Source organism: Oncorhynchus mykiss, chromosome 11 (assembly GCF_057628025.1).
Source record: "Oncorhynchus mykiss isolate SJ-2025 chromosome 11, ASM5762802v1, whole genome shotgun sequence".
NCBI lineage: Eukaryota > Metazoa > Chordata > Actinopteri > Salmoniformes > Salmonidae > Oncorhynchus > Oncorhynchus mykiss.
This window is the reverse complement of record NC_143032.1, coordinates 23012887-23028907: the sequence shown is the minus strand read 5'-3', so window position 1 is coordinate 23028907 and position 16021 is coordinate 23012887. Positions and strand designations below refer to the sequence as shown.

The window sequence follows — 16021 nt, the reverse complement described above, 5'->3', positions numbered from 1 at the left end:
TCTCTCTATCACTCTATTCAGGTCTCTTTCTCTCTTCAGCTCTCTCTCTCTCACTCTCTTCAGGTCTCTTTCTCTCTTCAGCTCTCTCTCTTCAGCTCTCTCTATCACTCTATTCAGGTCTCTTTCTCTCTTCAGCTCTCTCTCGCTTTCTTCAGGTCTCTTTCTTTCTTCAGTTCTCTCTCTCGCTCTCTTCAGGTCTCTTTCTCTCTTCAGATCTCTCTGTCTATCTATCTATCTTCAGGACTCTTTCTCTCTTCAGCTCTCTCTCTCTCTTCAGGTCTCTTTCTTTCTTCAGCTCTCTCTCTTCAGGTCTCTCTCTCTTTAGCTCTCTCTATCACTTTATTCAGGTCTCTTTCTCTCTTCAACTCTGTCTCTCTTCAGGTCTCTTTCTCTCTTCAGCTCTCTCTATCACTCTCTTCAGGTCTCTTTCTCTCTTCAACTCTCTTTCTCTCTGCAGCTCTCTCTATCACTCTCTTCAGGACTCTCTCTCCCTCGCTCTCTTCATTTCTCTTTCTCTCTTCAGGTCTCTGTCTCTCTTCAACTCTCTCTCTCTCTTTCTTTCTCTTCCTCTCTTTCCTTAGCTCTTCCTCTCTGGTGCTTTCTTCTGCAAGCTGCAGGCACGATCAACAATAAACCACACCACTCAGAGCGGGGGAAGGAGGAATGGAGCGTGCACTTTTTGGGGGAGGAGGGTGGGTATTGGAGAAAGAGGGTGGATTTATTAAGTTTAGACTACAATTCAAAGTATGCCAGAAACAAGTAATGAATCTCCAACAAGAAATAAATAACTTGTGTATTTGAGGGCGAAGGACGAGATAAGATGGGTGGGAAGTGGGAAGTGAGAGAGCAGGGTGGGGTGAAAGCAAGCTTTTTACCCAACATTGTAATAATTCTTCAGAGTGTTTGTTTATTTTGAAGGAATTACACCTCTATTGTGATGTAAATTCACACACGATGGCCCCCACCGGGGCCTTTACAGGGCCAGGGCGAGTTATAGAAATGTGTGTGTGTGTGTGTGTGCGCGTGTCATTGGGCTTTTACAACAGAATACAGCAGCCATATTATGCGAAAGCTAAAAGGCTACAGTCTGGCAGTGAGGCAGTAAAGGAGAAGGAAGATAGTCAAATGAAGCTGGGCTTAATTGGATAGTCATTGATTGTTTCAAGAGCCGCTGTCCGGTTGCTGATGCATGATGGGTAAGGACGCTGACCCCCTAGACACAGGCCATCCGTCAGAGGTAATGAACGCAGGGTGTGTGTGTGTGTGTGTGTGTCCGTCAGAGGCAATGAACGCAGGTTGCTGGGGCCACATCACAGAATTCCCGTCTGTGTGAAAGCAGCTCTATTGAGTGACCAGACCAGACCAGACCAGACCAGACCAAACCAAACCAAACCATGCACATGGCACTATTGTGCTTTTTTGACCTCTGTTTGGCATTCAAAGTACATGCATACAGTCAGCAGATTGTTCATGCCTTAAGGTGCTAGCAATGTCTGCTGACCTTTTTTTTCTTTCTTACTTCTCAAAGAGATTCTAGAATAAAAAGAATTGGAAGAAAACCAGTGGCAATTCTTTTCCCCCCGCAAGTTTAAAACAGCATCAGAGCAGACCTAGTGTTCATGCCTTGGCTCGTGTGGTGGAAACAGTTGGAGACATCCAGGGGAGTCTTGTGTATTCTAATGAATAGGAAACAGAATGGGCTGTATTTATTCATCTCTCACTATCCCTTCACTGGATTCCAATGCCTTGCACATCTCTCTGTGTGTGCATCTATGCAGTAGACCCCTGCAGCAAACTGCTGAGATGAATAAACAGCCTTCCAAATGGTGCTGTCTAGAAAGACAAACAGAGCAATTGTAGACAGACAGAGATATAGACAGGGGGACTAAGGGCTTCCCTAAACCAAGTCCTAGTGTATGCAACCTGGGTAAAACTTTCTAGGAGGATGGGATGGTCCTCTGGGAGACCGTCGGTAGGGTTGGCTGGAGGCTGTTGATTTATGAACGCAGATCTCTGCCCCCAGGGCAGCTGAGTTGGTGTGGGCAGAGTTGGGCACTCAGCGCAGCGCATCATGCATGGCACAGAGCCAGAGAAGCAGAGAACCAGGAGGCATTAGCCAAGCGAGCCAGCAAGGGGTGGAAGTAAAAAGAAGATAAAGGTAGAAATGAGATCGACAAACAGAGAGAGAGAGAGAGAGGAAGGGAGAGAGAGAGAGAGATGAATGCTAAGATCGTCAATGTCTGGATGTGAAAGCAATTAGACAGCAGGCCTTTGTCCATTTAGAGGAGAGAGAATTGATCTGATCCTGAATCAAAAACCACAAGAACTCACAACATGCCACAGCACACACAAATGATTAACTGTAAGGCAATACTGCCTGAATCACTTGTGTTGCATTGTGTTTGAAATGTGCCATACAAATAAAATGCCTTATTGTACTACTAATGCTTCAGTTATATGCCCGTATATGACCCAATTGAGTTGTGGTCTGCCACATGTGCTCAATTAATAAAGTGTATTACTGTATTATATTATTATAAATAAAGAAACCATGTTCACATTTCACAAAATAGCCCTGTTTCCATTATGTATGATATTTGAAGGGCATAAACTGTACTGACAGACAGCCAACTAATACTATGAAAGTATTGAGTCTCACAGCAAGCACTTCGCGTTGATGCTGAAATAGAATGCACTGGCGGCTCTGCCTCTTTCTCTTGCGCACGCACGTAAAAACGTGTGCAGGCGCAGGCACACACACCCCTACTCACTTGTGTTATTTAAAGAAGTCCAATTAAGTTGAATTCTGAACATAATCAGTCTTTCATTAACATTTATATCTAAAATAAGTGTAGACCAGTTATGATGAGGCCCTCCCACGTGTTGCACCAACTGTGTAGGAAGGGCTCTTCTCTTCTTCTCTCGCAGTGCAACACCACCCTCTGCTGTACTCACACGTCATCATGGAACACAGGCGCCTCCGATAGGGGCTCTCAAAGCCGTATTGAAGACGAATCATATCGGTGTAATATACTGGTATGTCATTAAGTGTCCAGAGAGCCATTCCTTTGCTGAGATAAACAGAAATATTGTAGTGAGCATAGTCTACAACTTTCTGCTTTCTTTAACTTTAACTTTGGATGGTAAAAATGAGGTGTGTCAATTCCATGAATGTCTCTGCTGCTTTAATCCAACTGTTCTTTCATGTGAATATCAAAGCAATTCATCACAAATGAAATACAGAAAAAAGAAAACTTGTTGATGGCTCCATTGAAACGAGGATTGCATATTTATAGATGGGCAACAACAGGAGCGAAGTGGTCGCCTGGCAGAGCTCAGAAGAAGAACAGAAACATCAGAGGACTCTCTCTGAGCTTCCGGTTGACCTCGGAAGCGTCCCAAATGGCTCCCAATATTCCCGGTGTAGTGCACTACGTTTGACCAAAGCCGCTAAAAGTCGTGCGCTAGAAAAGGGAATATAGGGTGCCATTTGGGATGTAACCCTCGTGTCCACTGACTGACTGACCTTGGATACATTTTAAAAAGCATTCTGAAGCATCAGTCACATCACAAAGACATCAATAAATCAGTCACGATTAGGAAGTTATGCTGTTTTAAAATTCCATTTGACTCGTATAAGACTAGCTAACCTCCATTCAACTTAATGCGTTGGAGTTTTCGGACAAAGTGGTCAGGTCTCATTGACCCAACCTCCAAATACAAAATTAACTCCATAATGTATACCGTAATTTACATAGACTACCATATTGGTCGCCCCTATTCCGATTGGCTTCAATTTGGCTACATGGCTTCTCCTTAATGACCAACACATTCTCAACATCAGAGTGTCTTAGCGAAAGCTTTCAGCCCCACCCTGTGTTAATTGCGATGCCATGCTTATTTGTCACGTAGAAAGCAGCTAGTGTAGTGTAATTACGGGAGGCCTGTGTACCTCTGATACATTATTCCTGAGTGCGTGTCACAGCATGCTAATGAGCTAATGTATTCTTGCTGTTATTGCAATTAGGAGCCCATGCTCAGTAATGGAGGACGGAGGGCTAGTATCAGGGCTAGGGATGCATCCCAAATGGCACCCCATTCTTTATGTTGTGCACTACTTTTGACTAGAGCCCTCTGGTTTGAAGCAGTGCACTATAAAGGGAATAGAGTGCCATGCGGGACTCAGGGAAGACAAGCAGGTGCCTCTGAATCTGTGGGTCACAGTAAAGAGAGGCTCGTTACAGACATAAAGGGATGATGAGATCTGCAGGGTTAAGTGTTACATTTTCTAAGGGAAGACTGTAGTGACTTCATCTTGTAAATCAAACAATCATTTAAACACTCCGGCCTTTACAACTTAACGCCTAACAATACGGCGTGCAATAATATTAATATGACCAAATATGAACGTTTTGCTCAGAAATGAAAAATAATAATACATTATCCAGATTTTCATGGCTTTTTGCTCTACATTCAGTAGGTTTTGGATGAGGTCTATCATAGTAATGCCCTGTTTTTATTCCAATTCCCCCCCAAATGACATTTTAATGAATTCTACAATGAATAACCAACCAAGAAATTATTTTTCAATATCCTCTAATCATATTCCGCCATCCCACTATATTAGAAGATTTAATAGGAGAACGTGCAGAAAACGCAGCATAAAGTGATGCTGGATTTCATTAAGAGTTCATATTTTCAACAAAAAGGTGTGGAATGCGTGTTTTTCAATCTAGAATAGTCCCTCAAGCATCCGTCTCATTTATTAACAAATTCCGCATTTTTTTTTTGTTGACATTTTCCTCACCTATAAAAACAATTAGAAGGCCACATATCTTGTCTCTCTCTGATTCTTATTCTTATTTTTGAATGTATAACAGATCAACTGTTTCTGTAGCAGTTCTGAAATGGCTCTAAAGGGGCATTACACCTACGCAGTTAGAGGAACTGACCAAAGGTCATGTCATCCCTGATGACGTGTTAGTACAGATGACAACAACAATGTTCACTCACTTCTATAGCTGGGGCACCTACTAACCACGGCCATGTCCCAAATAGCACCCTATTCCCTATATAGTGCACTACTTTTGACCAGGGCCCTATGGGTCCAAGGTCAAAATTAGTGCACTAAATAGGGAATCGGGTGACATTTTGGGATGCAACCCATGACGTCCTTTACATCACCCATACAGGTCAAGCCCCCAGCCATGCAGGCTCCGAGTCTGGCTGATTGGCTGATCTGATGACTTCAGCCTTTCTGTTCTCTTTATGTCCATATTCATACGTAATGACGCTCCCGTAATACTAGAATCAATCCCTAAATCATAGACCCACGTTTCATAAGGGACGATGTTCAGGAAGATGGTCTCTCGTTAGACCATTTTTTTAGGAAACGGAAAAGGAATTAGTGGCAGCGGCATAGTTTACACCCTACTGTTACACAGAATCTCCCCGTGTTGCCATACTGCAGGGTGTCCATTTATCTACCTCATAATTGCCATAATTTAAACAACACACACACACAACCTGTGAGAATCATGCAGAGAGCTGGTTATGTGCTTTGATCCTCCTGTGATTCTATGCTAAACTTGGTACCGACTTTCTCACAGCAGGGGCCACAGTGAGAGAAAAGCAACACAGAGAGACAGAAAGAGACACAGCGAGAGACAAGGAGACACAAACGCAGATCAGATATAAAGAACCGTAAATAGAAGAGCACTATGTAGAAGGGAGTGAAATCTTCGTTATGGTCTTTCCAGACGGATAGGGTTTTTGTACAAAGAGACCGACAGATAGAGTGCCAGAGACACAGAAAAACAGACAACCAGTGGCGAGTGTCCTTACACCCTCCAGAGACCGAGACAGTCCGTTGCTCTCCCTTTATCCCTCTCTTCTCTGAGGGTGATATATTCAAAAGAGATTCAGGTCAGATTAAGTATAGATTTTGTAAGTCGTAAGGGGATGGACTGTGCCATTGATCCAATTTAGGGGCAGAGAAATGGGGTGATCATTGTACGAGTAATTATATGCACAAACTTCTATCCCCTCTTTGCCCATCTGGTCTCCTGTTTCCATCAGATCTCATTAAAAAACAATGGTTGAGCCCAGCCCATCTCTGTGTTTGCCAGTTGACTACACCATAAAAGTCAGTCTCATTGTTCCCTGTTGTGCGATAAGCTGAGTGCACAAATTGGAAAGCGGACTGATTACGTCTCAATAGAGCCATGAAACCCTGACACTCATTTCACATTCACTCTCCCAATCTCCCTCTCAACCTAAAAAACTATTTGTCTCTCTTCACACACAAAATGTCTGTCTTCAATGTCTCCTTCCCTCCATCTCAGTTGTATTCCCGGTCTGTATATCCCTCATGTGAAGTGAAGTAAAAAAACAAACATGATAGCATGAGAAGCGAGAGAAAGAAATAAAAAGGTGTGTGAAAGAGGAGATGGACAGAGACAAAGCAAGAAAGAGAGTGAGTGTCACAATAAGGACTAATTGTACTAGGCAATGTCAGAGTATTAGGTTCAAGCAAAAACGCTTAAGTATTTAAATGCCTTCAGGCGGTTTTAGAGAGTGCATAAATTAAACCAGGCAGGGGATTTCAGGGCCTTTGTAGCTGGGTGTTAATGTAGTGCAGAACACCTTCATGAAAAACTAGAGATTTGACTACCAATGTTGAAACAGGGACGGACACTAGTGAACATGTTACTGACCCTGTCTACATCACAGAACATCAGGCCTCCTACAGAGTAGACAACAGAGGTAGTTACCCAAATTGCCTGTGTAGTGCACTGCTTTTGACAAGGGCCCGTTTCACATGACCTTCACTCTAAATCTGTGTAGAGTAAAGGTCCTGTGAAGCAGCATAGTAGCAGTTATCCTGCTTCGTCCCAAATGGCATCCTATTTCTTATCTATTCCCCATGGGCCCTTGTCAAAAGCAGTGCACTACACAGGCTGTTGTTTGGGTGCTGTTTGGGTAACTGCCTCTGTTGTCCACTCTGTAGGAGGCCTGATGTTCTGTGATGTAGACGGGGTCAGTAACATGTTCACTAGTGTCCGTCTCAGTTTCAACATTGGTAGTCAAATCTCTAGTTCTGAACTCCCGGACAGCTACATGTTGACATTCTTAAAATGTAAGTATACACGAACAATTCTAGCCTGGAAAGACTATTCCGTGTTGCTAACTCAGTAAAGGCATGAATTCTAGCCAACAACACAGCAACTCTTTTTCACAGGCAAAACCAAACTAAAGTTATTTCCTTTTGTTAGCTAACAGGAGGGGAATTAGCTGACCAAATTTCACTGTCATTTGCAGTGAGTTCCATGCAGAGAATTCCTTGGAGATTAGGCCTCCCACTTTGCATGGCTTTATCCTCATAAGTGCTTTGTTGAAGCCAATGTACACCGTGTGCGACGATTATCAGCCAAAATCATGTTCCACATTTACTATTTATTGTGCTTTTGGACAAGGTATGACAGTAATCCATTCTTTGGTTTTATTTCCCTGGTACTGTTTCCAAATGCTAACATTTTAGCATTTGTGGCACAAATCCCATTCAAGTTATGGTACGGACATAATTTGTCACGCATCATGTCCAAATCATCCGAAAGTATCTACAGTTGATTGTGAAGCTCAACAAAGTCACTTATAACCGATTTGAACATGACGCGTGAAAAAACTAAAACAATGCTAATATCTGTACCATGACACGAATGGGATTTGTGCCACAACGGCAAAAACGCATTGCTGTCACACATTGGTTTCCTTACTCTGTAAGCAGCCTATGTCATTTTGTCATTTGGGTGAACTCGTTATGAAACACAATGTGTATACATTTCCATCAATGTCACAGGATGGGATCAATAGTGCTGTAAGACATTAGTAAGCAGTTCAAAATCTGTTTTTTTTTTTTTAACATGGACCCCCTTTGTCTCCTCTATCCATGGCCCACGCTCTCGCATGCACATTCATGGACCCACACCAGGACGTGATCAGCAGACACGAACGACGATACAGTGGTGACATGTGGACATTATAATGTAGTGCACGCACAAAACACACCAGAACAAGCATTCTTTGCCATGTAAATACAGACTGGAGGGACCAGATAGGATGAAAAAAAAAGTAAATCCTCCATTTACTAAAATGCCACGGGCTGTTTGTGCGTCTGTCTGCTACGTACAGCAGGAATTATATGGCACCCTGCCAAGCAGCAGCCCTGGTGGAAATGTTAGAAAATGATGCACATTACATTTTGCAGACGTGTTCGTGGTGGAGCGTTTAGGGTCCACATGCTGTGGGGGGTTTCTGTGTGTGTTGTGGGGGCAGGTCATTCCAGAATATTGGGATTCAAGCAGTAGAACATCCCTGACAATTGTTAAGGCTAGGTCCCAGCAGGTAACAGACAGTGTAACCAGCTCCATCTCTCTCTCTTTGGCTGACCCGTGAAAGACAGCAAACAGACAACACCCCCCACCCCATCTTTATCAGGTAGAGTAGTTGAAAATAAAGCAGAAAAAGCAGGAAGCTCAGGAGTATAGAGCTAACCAGGGTGTGATCTTAGTTCCCTTTCCCACACCCACTCAGCACCAGCAGGAGCACTGGTACTCCTTCTCTTTATCCATTTGTCTGTCTATCTCGCCTTCTCTACATCTGTCCATCTCTGCTCACCCCTCTTCAAAAGGCAACAGAAAATTCCCCAGCTGAACAGACACAATACTGTATCAGGAAATGAATCTATCTTCAGACTGTGGAGTGGTTGGTTCTCTGTACAGATTCTCATTTACTCTCCTTTCCATAAAGTGTAGGCTACTAGGCAGGTAGCCAAGTGGTTAGAGTGTTGGGCCAGTAACCGAAAGGTTGCTAGATCGAATCCCTGAGCTGACAAGGAAAAAATCTGTCGTTCTGCCCCTGAACAAGGCAGTTAACCCACTGTTCTCCAGTAGGCTGTCATTGTAAATACGAGTTTGTGCTTAACTGACTCGCCTAGTAAAAAAAAAGGTTTCAGGTGAGATTATTGAATTACTTTAGATCTCCTTTTTAAAAACCATGTGCCTTTCTTTCACGTTCATCACACTGTGACCCACACTTAAATTCACCGACCTTTGGGCTGGCTCGTAATGAGCCCTGGCGTGCAAAGCAGGTCCTCGAGAAATGAGTGATATGGAAGGAGATATATCCGGGAGATATGGCGCCATCTGCAGTTCATATAGCCCAGCTACAGTTTTATCACCAAACCAGAAGATGGTGCTGAAAATACAACTGACAAGATAGAGAACAAATGGTTTCAGAGCCAATAGTACCAAGTTTAATGGTCGTTTGGATAATCAGGAATAAAATCATTTTAGAAAACAAGCAGCTGTACACACAAATGAACCTCACAGACAATAAATACAATCAATCAGCATAGCTTCCCACAGTAGCCCACGGGGAATTTGACATGGCTATACAACTAGACAGAACAGAGAGAAAGAAAACGAGCTACAATTCTGAATAGGGCCAACGTGTATCTGATCACTACAAAACCAGGAAGGGTATCTTGAGACAAAAATGGAGTACACTCAAAAGGTTTGACCACAGAATAGTCTAAAAAACATCTATTTAAAAAGACTGAGCTGACTACGGTTTTACTTTCACTTTAATAGACAGTTAAGTGACAAATGCAACTGAATAGTATGAGGCTTGAAAGCATGATCCAAATAAAAACAGCCCACTGTGTTGCAAAGCTCTACAGTATATTAAACCCAGACAGATGTAATGATAGTGGTTTGGTCATCTTATTTTGTTTTAGAAATACTCAACGGAAGTTTTTAATATTTGACCACCAAAACAAAACAGGGCATATTATCTAAACTAAAAAGTCTGGAAATAGAAGGGGGGGATCCTGCAGTTGGTCTGGTTTAAAGGTCAACATCCCTGCTGGGTTGCCCATCCATCTCCATCGCATTTAGCTATAGCAAATCATTCTCTGTGCAATTATACCAATGTTAGAAAGGCTGAGAGGATAGAACCAAAGCACCATACCTCCAGCGAACCCTTAAAGCAAGCCACTCGCCCTCGCTGGATAATGTGTGCACCAAGGCGTTTAAGCTACACTAGAAGAATCTAGAACCGAAACACCTCAAAACACATCAAACAGTGAAATCAAATGTGAAATCAATAGGATTATGATGGAGAATCTGGTATATTACAGTCACGTGATGAAGCATTTACTGCAGTTTTGAATGGGTCTTCTGGGGTTGTTGTTGTTGTTGTTGTTTTTATAACATCTTAGTATCGAAATGAAGAATGTAAAACCTTGTTTTACAGTGTTTTGCTTGCTGCTTACGAGGTCCAGCGCCACCAGGCCACCTTCATCCTGTCCCAGACTGCACCTATAGAGTCAAAAGCTGGGCGGACGTCCAGGATGGAGAACTCATAGGTGTCCTTGTTGATCTCTCCGTCGTAGTAGTCGATCACGTAGCGGACTTCCTTCCCACAGCGGTCCACGATCCAGTCATGACGGTCAAACGGCAATTCATATCTGTAGAAACACATTTACGTAAATACATTATACTGTGAAAGGAACTGTGTAAGCATATCAAGCCACTTCCACTTTCAAATGAGCATATCATGTTAAGGCTTCAATTCAGAATGTACTCTGTACAAATAACATCTTGCACAAACATTTTAAAGTAAAAAAAATGAAATAAATAAACTCCTCACCCCATCCAGTGACGCATTCGAGCCCTTGGGGAGAACTCCTTAGCTTTGCCACCAAACCGTTTCAGGGATGGACCGCATGGACATTCCCTAACAAGTAACATGTCAGTGGGGAACAGGTCAATTTTTTACATTTATTTCCCCATTTAAAAAAACTATTTTATAACAAAGTAAAAGAGGTGCTTGTGGATCTGGGGGACAGACAGGTTATTGATGTGTCAGTCTGGAAGGCCTCTAAAATGATGTAATCCATGATTAGCTTAAGTATTAACTATGACCAACTATGAATAACTAAATCTGTGATTAACTAAAGCACTTGGTATAGTGGCTCTGAAACGGTTTCGTATTTTTTCTACTCACCCGGCATGGAGGGCCTCCCACTTAAGAATCTCCTGCCATGCTTGCTCGTTGTTGGTGTTGTGGATCTTTATGATGTTGGACATGTCCTGCTGACCCAGTTCATCTTCCTTCCAGCGCCACCTGGTGATGAAGAGGTTAACACGGCTGGTGAGAAATGGAACCTTTCTGCTGTTTTAAAGCTGCAATATGTATCTTTTTGGGTGACCCAACTAAATTCACATAGAAATATGAGTTTTAGATCGGTCATTCTCATTGAAAGCAAGTCTAAGAAGCAGTATATCTGTCCTATGTGCGCTATTTCTTTGTTTCCCACGCTCAGGTTTAGTTTTTGCGCCTTATGCTTTCGGTTTTGTACACCAGCTTCAAAAAGCTGAAAATACAATCATTTAGGTTACAGAATGGATATTTCACAGCAGTTTAGATGGTAAAATCATTCTCTATACTATACAAACGGAAATTAGGCGAACTATTAGAATTTTAGCAAACAGGAAATGAAATGGCAGAGCAATTTCTGCATAGTGCATCTTTAAAGGACAGAAGTGCTGAGTGATTAACTGAAATTGCAGTTATTTTTCAGTTTTTAAACTCATACGTTTTTTTCTGTGAGCTCAATGCACACAAAGCATTTTCTCTAGAGATAAATCAGACCAGTCTGAACTGTGCGATGTAGCAGGGAGTTGTAGTTTCCAACAGGCCAATATTAGACATAGTTTAATGCATAAAATGTGACAATTAACTACAATGACCATAATACACTGCGCATCTACTTGTCTGGTCTGTTTCTTTTACGCCTGCTATGGAAGAGAGAAGCATGTGCAATGGTGAGGTGATATAGAGAGCAGCTGTTGCTTCGCGAGGTATCTCTACCTGAAAATACAAAATCTAAGTGATTTATAGTTGGTTTTCAGCAGTCATAAAAGTATGCCTTATTTAGGTTGAACTACAAAATAGTGATTTTGTCAGACAGCAGCTCTATAGAGATGAGATGATGACTTGGAATTGAATAACAGTCAAATGTAATATACACAACAACTGAAATATTTATTAAAGTAAAGTAATGTGAATAAATGGTTAATAAGTTAATAAGCAGTAATGGGCAGTTACTACCATCATGTGACTTTTAAAAATGGTTTTATTCTGTGTTACAGTATTCAACCCACAATGCATTTAATGTAAAAAAATAAATGCTCAGCACTAAAGGACAGTGCAGTACAGTGTCGTCTCCTACTTCTGGAAAGCAGTGTTATGTATAACGAGTATTTGCATGTCAACTAAATAAGACAAAATAAAAAGTCAGACCAAAACACCTCACAATTACAATGTGTTCGCAAAGTCAATACACAGCACTTCAATAGCCCAGCCTATATTTTACAGCTTACTATTCCACCATTTTCAGGAAACAAGATCTGCTCAATTGTATCCTTTGTAAAACTACATTTTTGTAGCAAAAGTGAGGGTATCCTTACCCCTTTCTGAGCATGGCGTTCCAGAACATCTGTTCCGAGGGGTAGACCCAGTTCTTGCCTGTTCCAGCCCGCGGGATCTTAGACTCCTCTCGGTTCACTGGTAGAAGGAAGGGCTGGTCTGGGGCAGGGACCTGGTTGGGTGGAGGCATCTGGACAGAACAGGATGATAATAACATTAGCCAACATGTTTAACCTTGGTCTGTTTATCAACTTTTATGAAGTGACTTTTCCATTCACTACTCTAGTTGAGCACATATCAACCAACCAAATCAGCTGAAATCATGGTGAGAAAAAACCCTAAACATATGATCTACAGCAGCCATACTGCCCCAGAACGGGGTGACTGCAGGTCCCGTCCAAAAAAATGTAGATCAACTGAGTCGGGCTTTCAACTTACTGCTGGTGAGAGTTATAATAGTAGCACGCAGAATGTGCAATTTCCAAATTTGGTAGTAAATGGCAGTTTTCCTCTTAGAGAGCTACACTTCAAAAGTATGTAGACAACACTTCAAATGAGTGGATTTGGCTATTTCAGCCACACCCGGTGCTTACAGGTATATAAAATCCCTCACACAGTCATGCAATCTCCATAGACAAACATTGGCAGAGAATGGCCTGTCACTGTCATAGGATGCCTTTTTTCCAACAAGTCAGTTCGTCAAATTTCTGCCCTGGTCAACTAACTGTAAGTGCTGTTATTGTGAAGTGGAAACGTCTAGGAGCAACAACGGCTCAGCCGCGAAGTGGTATGCCACACAAGCTCACAAAACGGGACCACCAAGTGCTGAAGTGCGTAGTGCATAAAAATGGTCTTTCCTCAGTGGCAACACTCACTACCGAGTTCCAAACTGCCCCTGGAAGCAACGTCAGCACAACAACTTCGTCGGGAGAGTCATGAAATGGGTTTCCATGGCCGAGCAGACACACAAGCCTAAGATCACCACACGCAAATGCCATTTGTTGGCTGGTGTAAAGCTTGCCGCCATTGGACTCTGGAGCAGTGGAAACACATTCTCTGGAGTTATGAATCACACTTCACCATCTGGCAGTCCAAAAGACAAATCTGGGTTTAGCGAATGCCAGAAGAACACTACCAGCCCAAAAGCACCGTGTTAACTGTAAAGTTTGGTGGAGGAGGAATAATGGTCTGTGGCTGTTTTTCATGGTTTGGGCTAGGCCCCTTAGTTCCAGTGAAGGAAAATCTTAACACTACAGCATATAATGACAATTCTGTGCTTCCAACTTTGTGGCAACAGTTTGGGGAAGGCTCTTTCCTGTTTCAGCATGACAATGCCCCCGTGCACAAAGCGAGGTCCATACAGAAATGGTTTGTAGAGATCGGTCTGAAAGAACTTGACTCCCTGCACAGAGCCCTGACCTCAACCCCATCAAACACCTTTGGGATGAATTGGAAACCCGACTCTGCGAGCCAGGCGTAATTGCCCAAATCAGTGCCCGACCTCATTAATGCACTTATGGCTGAATGGAAGCAAGTCCCCGCAGCAGTGAACAGTTAACATGGAACATGTACATGCATTATCATCATACTGACCATGTTAGTGGGGTCAATGTCAGTCTGGCCCTGTCCGGCTGCTGCTGCCTTCATAGGACACGCCACAAACTCATAGGCCCGGTCCTGGTGCACTGGCCCTGCTGCAGCAGCAAGCTTCTCTTCTGTAGGGGCAGCAGCAGTAGCCTGGTGCATGGGGCACTCTGATGGAGGGGCAACTGCGGAGGGCATTTATGGCAAAACAAAAGTTAGAACCCAGATCCAGGGAATAGGAACAGGAGTTGTTCCTTGTCAAGTGGGTCACACAGTCAGGAATAACTCCTTCCCCAAAGAGAAAAGCTCCACGTGATAGATACACCCTCTATCATCCTCAGAGAGGGAAATTGTTACCACAACCTGTCAGACACAACAAAGATCAACCAACACAATCAATCACTACACAGATAACAAATTGTACACTATATACTTTGGAGAAGCTTTATCTTTTGAAGGTTTTGGCATTCAGGTCCAAAAAGTCACCTCTGAGCACTTCTACATTGGGCAAATACATATGGAAAGTTTCAATCAAATCAAAAGAGGTGCTATGAAAAAGTGTATGATTTAAAATGGATTTACCCTACTAACAATAGTATATGGTAAGCAAAGCTCAGGAAAAACTCAAGAAAAAGCGATATAGACCGGCAAGCCATCGGTCCTGGTGATGAAACAGAGATGGAGCCTACCTTTGACTGGTTCCTGTGCCTGGTGCATAGGACAGCCCTGTGGTGGGGCCACGCCGCCAACAAACGCAGGAGGGGGAGAGGCCATCATAGATTCGGCCTTGACTGTGGGTGGAGCAGGACTGGACATAGTGGCACCCATTTCTGGACTGATCTGTCCTTGTCCAGAAAGATGGGCTAGAGGACAAAAGTGGTCAGACGTTTAGTTAGCTAGCTGAATCAGTCTATCAGCCAAAATACTACTTAGCTTCTTGATAATACAGTAGTTTACTAGCAGCTATTTTTCTGTCTCATAAATGATAGCTAGTCTGGAGAAAGGATCTAACTAGCTACGCCAGCAAATGCAGTTATGTCGCTAGCTAGAAAAAGCCGAACTTGTTACAAAATAGTGTAATTCAGTTACATACCTATAAGCTAGCATTAGCTGCTAGCTAGCACTTCTTCAATTATGTGTTAAGAAATAGATGTAACGTTACTGAAAACAAAGCGTATCACACCATCGGATATGTCCTCACTGTATAGTTTACCAATCTGATCAACATAAAGACTCAAAAGAACAATTTCCAACATCATAATCACCTACCTGGGTCCTTGAAATCACTGGCGCTGTATCCCCAATGTCAACGTGCGGATACGTTTCCCACAATGCAATGTACTTGGCACATTGGTTGTTCAATCGGTTGCTGTGTTGCTCCGAAGTTGTGAAACAGTATGTCTTCTTCTTCGATGAGGTTTAACGGTGGTTGGCATCCAATAAATGTTACATTACTGCCACCTACTAGACTGGAGTACAACTCCCTTATACGTTTTAAACGTTGCTTGAATTATTATAATTATTTTTTAAATACCCTACAATCGAACACTACATTCACAAAAAAATACAAAAATAAATAAAAAAAAAACAGATTAACACCACCCTACTCTACTATTTAAATCTATTTAGTCCTACCTCAGGCCAACAACCTGAAAGTATGGGACACCACCACTTAACACACCCTGTACCTCACCCAAATACCTCTCTGCACCTGCCACCACAAATTCAATTTTCCGTGACTTACGTTCCATCCTTGCAGTAGAGTTGATAACCATTGCTAAAAATACAAATAAATATATATCTGTTGTTGGCCTATCCCTCTGTACTGGTACAGATCTACTACTCACGCCACTCCTCTCAGGATACCTCCCCCTTGACCTATCTTCCTCTAATTTCTTCACTGCATCAAAATATTCTGCACTACTCTGACCCTGGAAACCTCAAC

At 42.6% G+C, this 16021-nt stretch overlaps 1 protein-coding gene across 1 annotated transcript; it reads right to left on the bottom strand.

The window, feature by feature from the left end:
- Positions 1-9290: 9290 nt before the first annotated feature.
- hccsb (holocytochrome c synthase b) lies at positions 9291-15626 on the bottom strand. Its single transcript, XM_021620518.3, has 7 exons — positions 15346-15626; positions 14766-14939; positions 14086-14261; positions 12534-12682; positions 11068-11187; positions 10711-10797; positions 9291-10528 (listed from the first exon to the last, which is right to left on the bottom strand). The coding sequence occupies exons 2-7, from the start codon at positions 14902-14904 to the stop codon at positions 10330-10332; spliced, it is 870 nt and encodes a 289-aa protein (XP_021476193.2). The 5' UTR covers positions 14905-14939; positions 15346-15626; the 3' UTR covers positions 9291-10329.
- Between the last annotated feature and the right edge of the window lie 395 nt (positions 15627-16021).

Coding starts and splice junctions, on each gene's coding strand:
- hccsb (XM_021620518.3), bottom strand. CDS start 14,904: ATGGGTGCCACTATGTCCAGTCCTGCTCCACCCACAGTCAAGGCCGAA. Junction 12,683..14,085: donor ACATTGACCCCACTAACATG/GTCAGTATGATG, acceptor TGTTCTGTCCAG/ATGCCTCCACCCAACCAGGT. Junction 11,188..12,533: donor AACGCCATGCTCAGAAAGGG/GTAAGGATACCC, acceptor CTTCATCACCAG/GTGGCGCTGGAAGGAAGATG.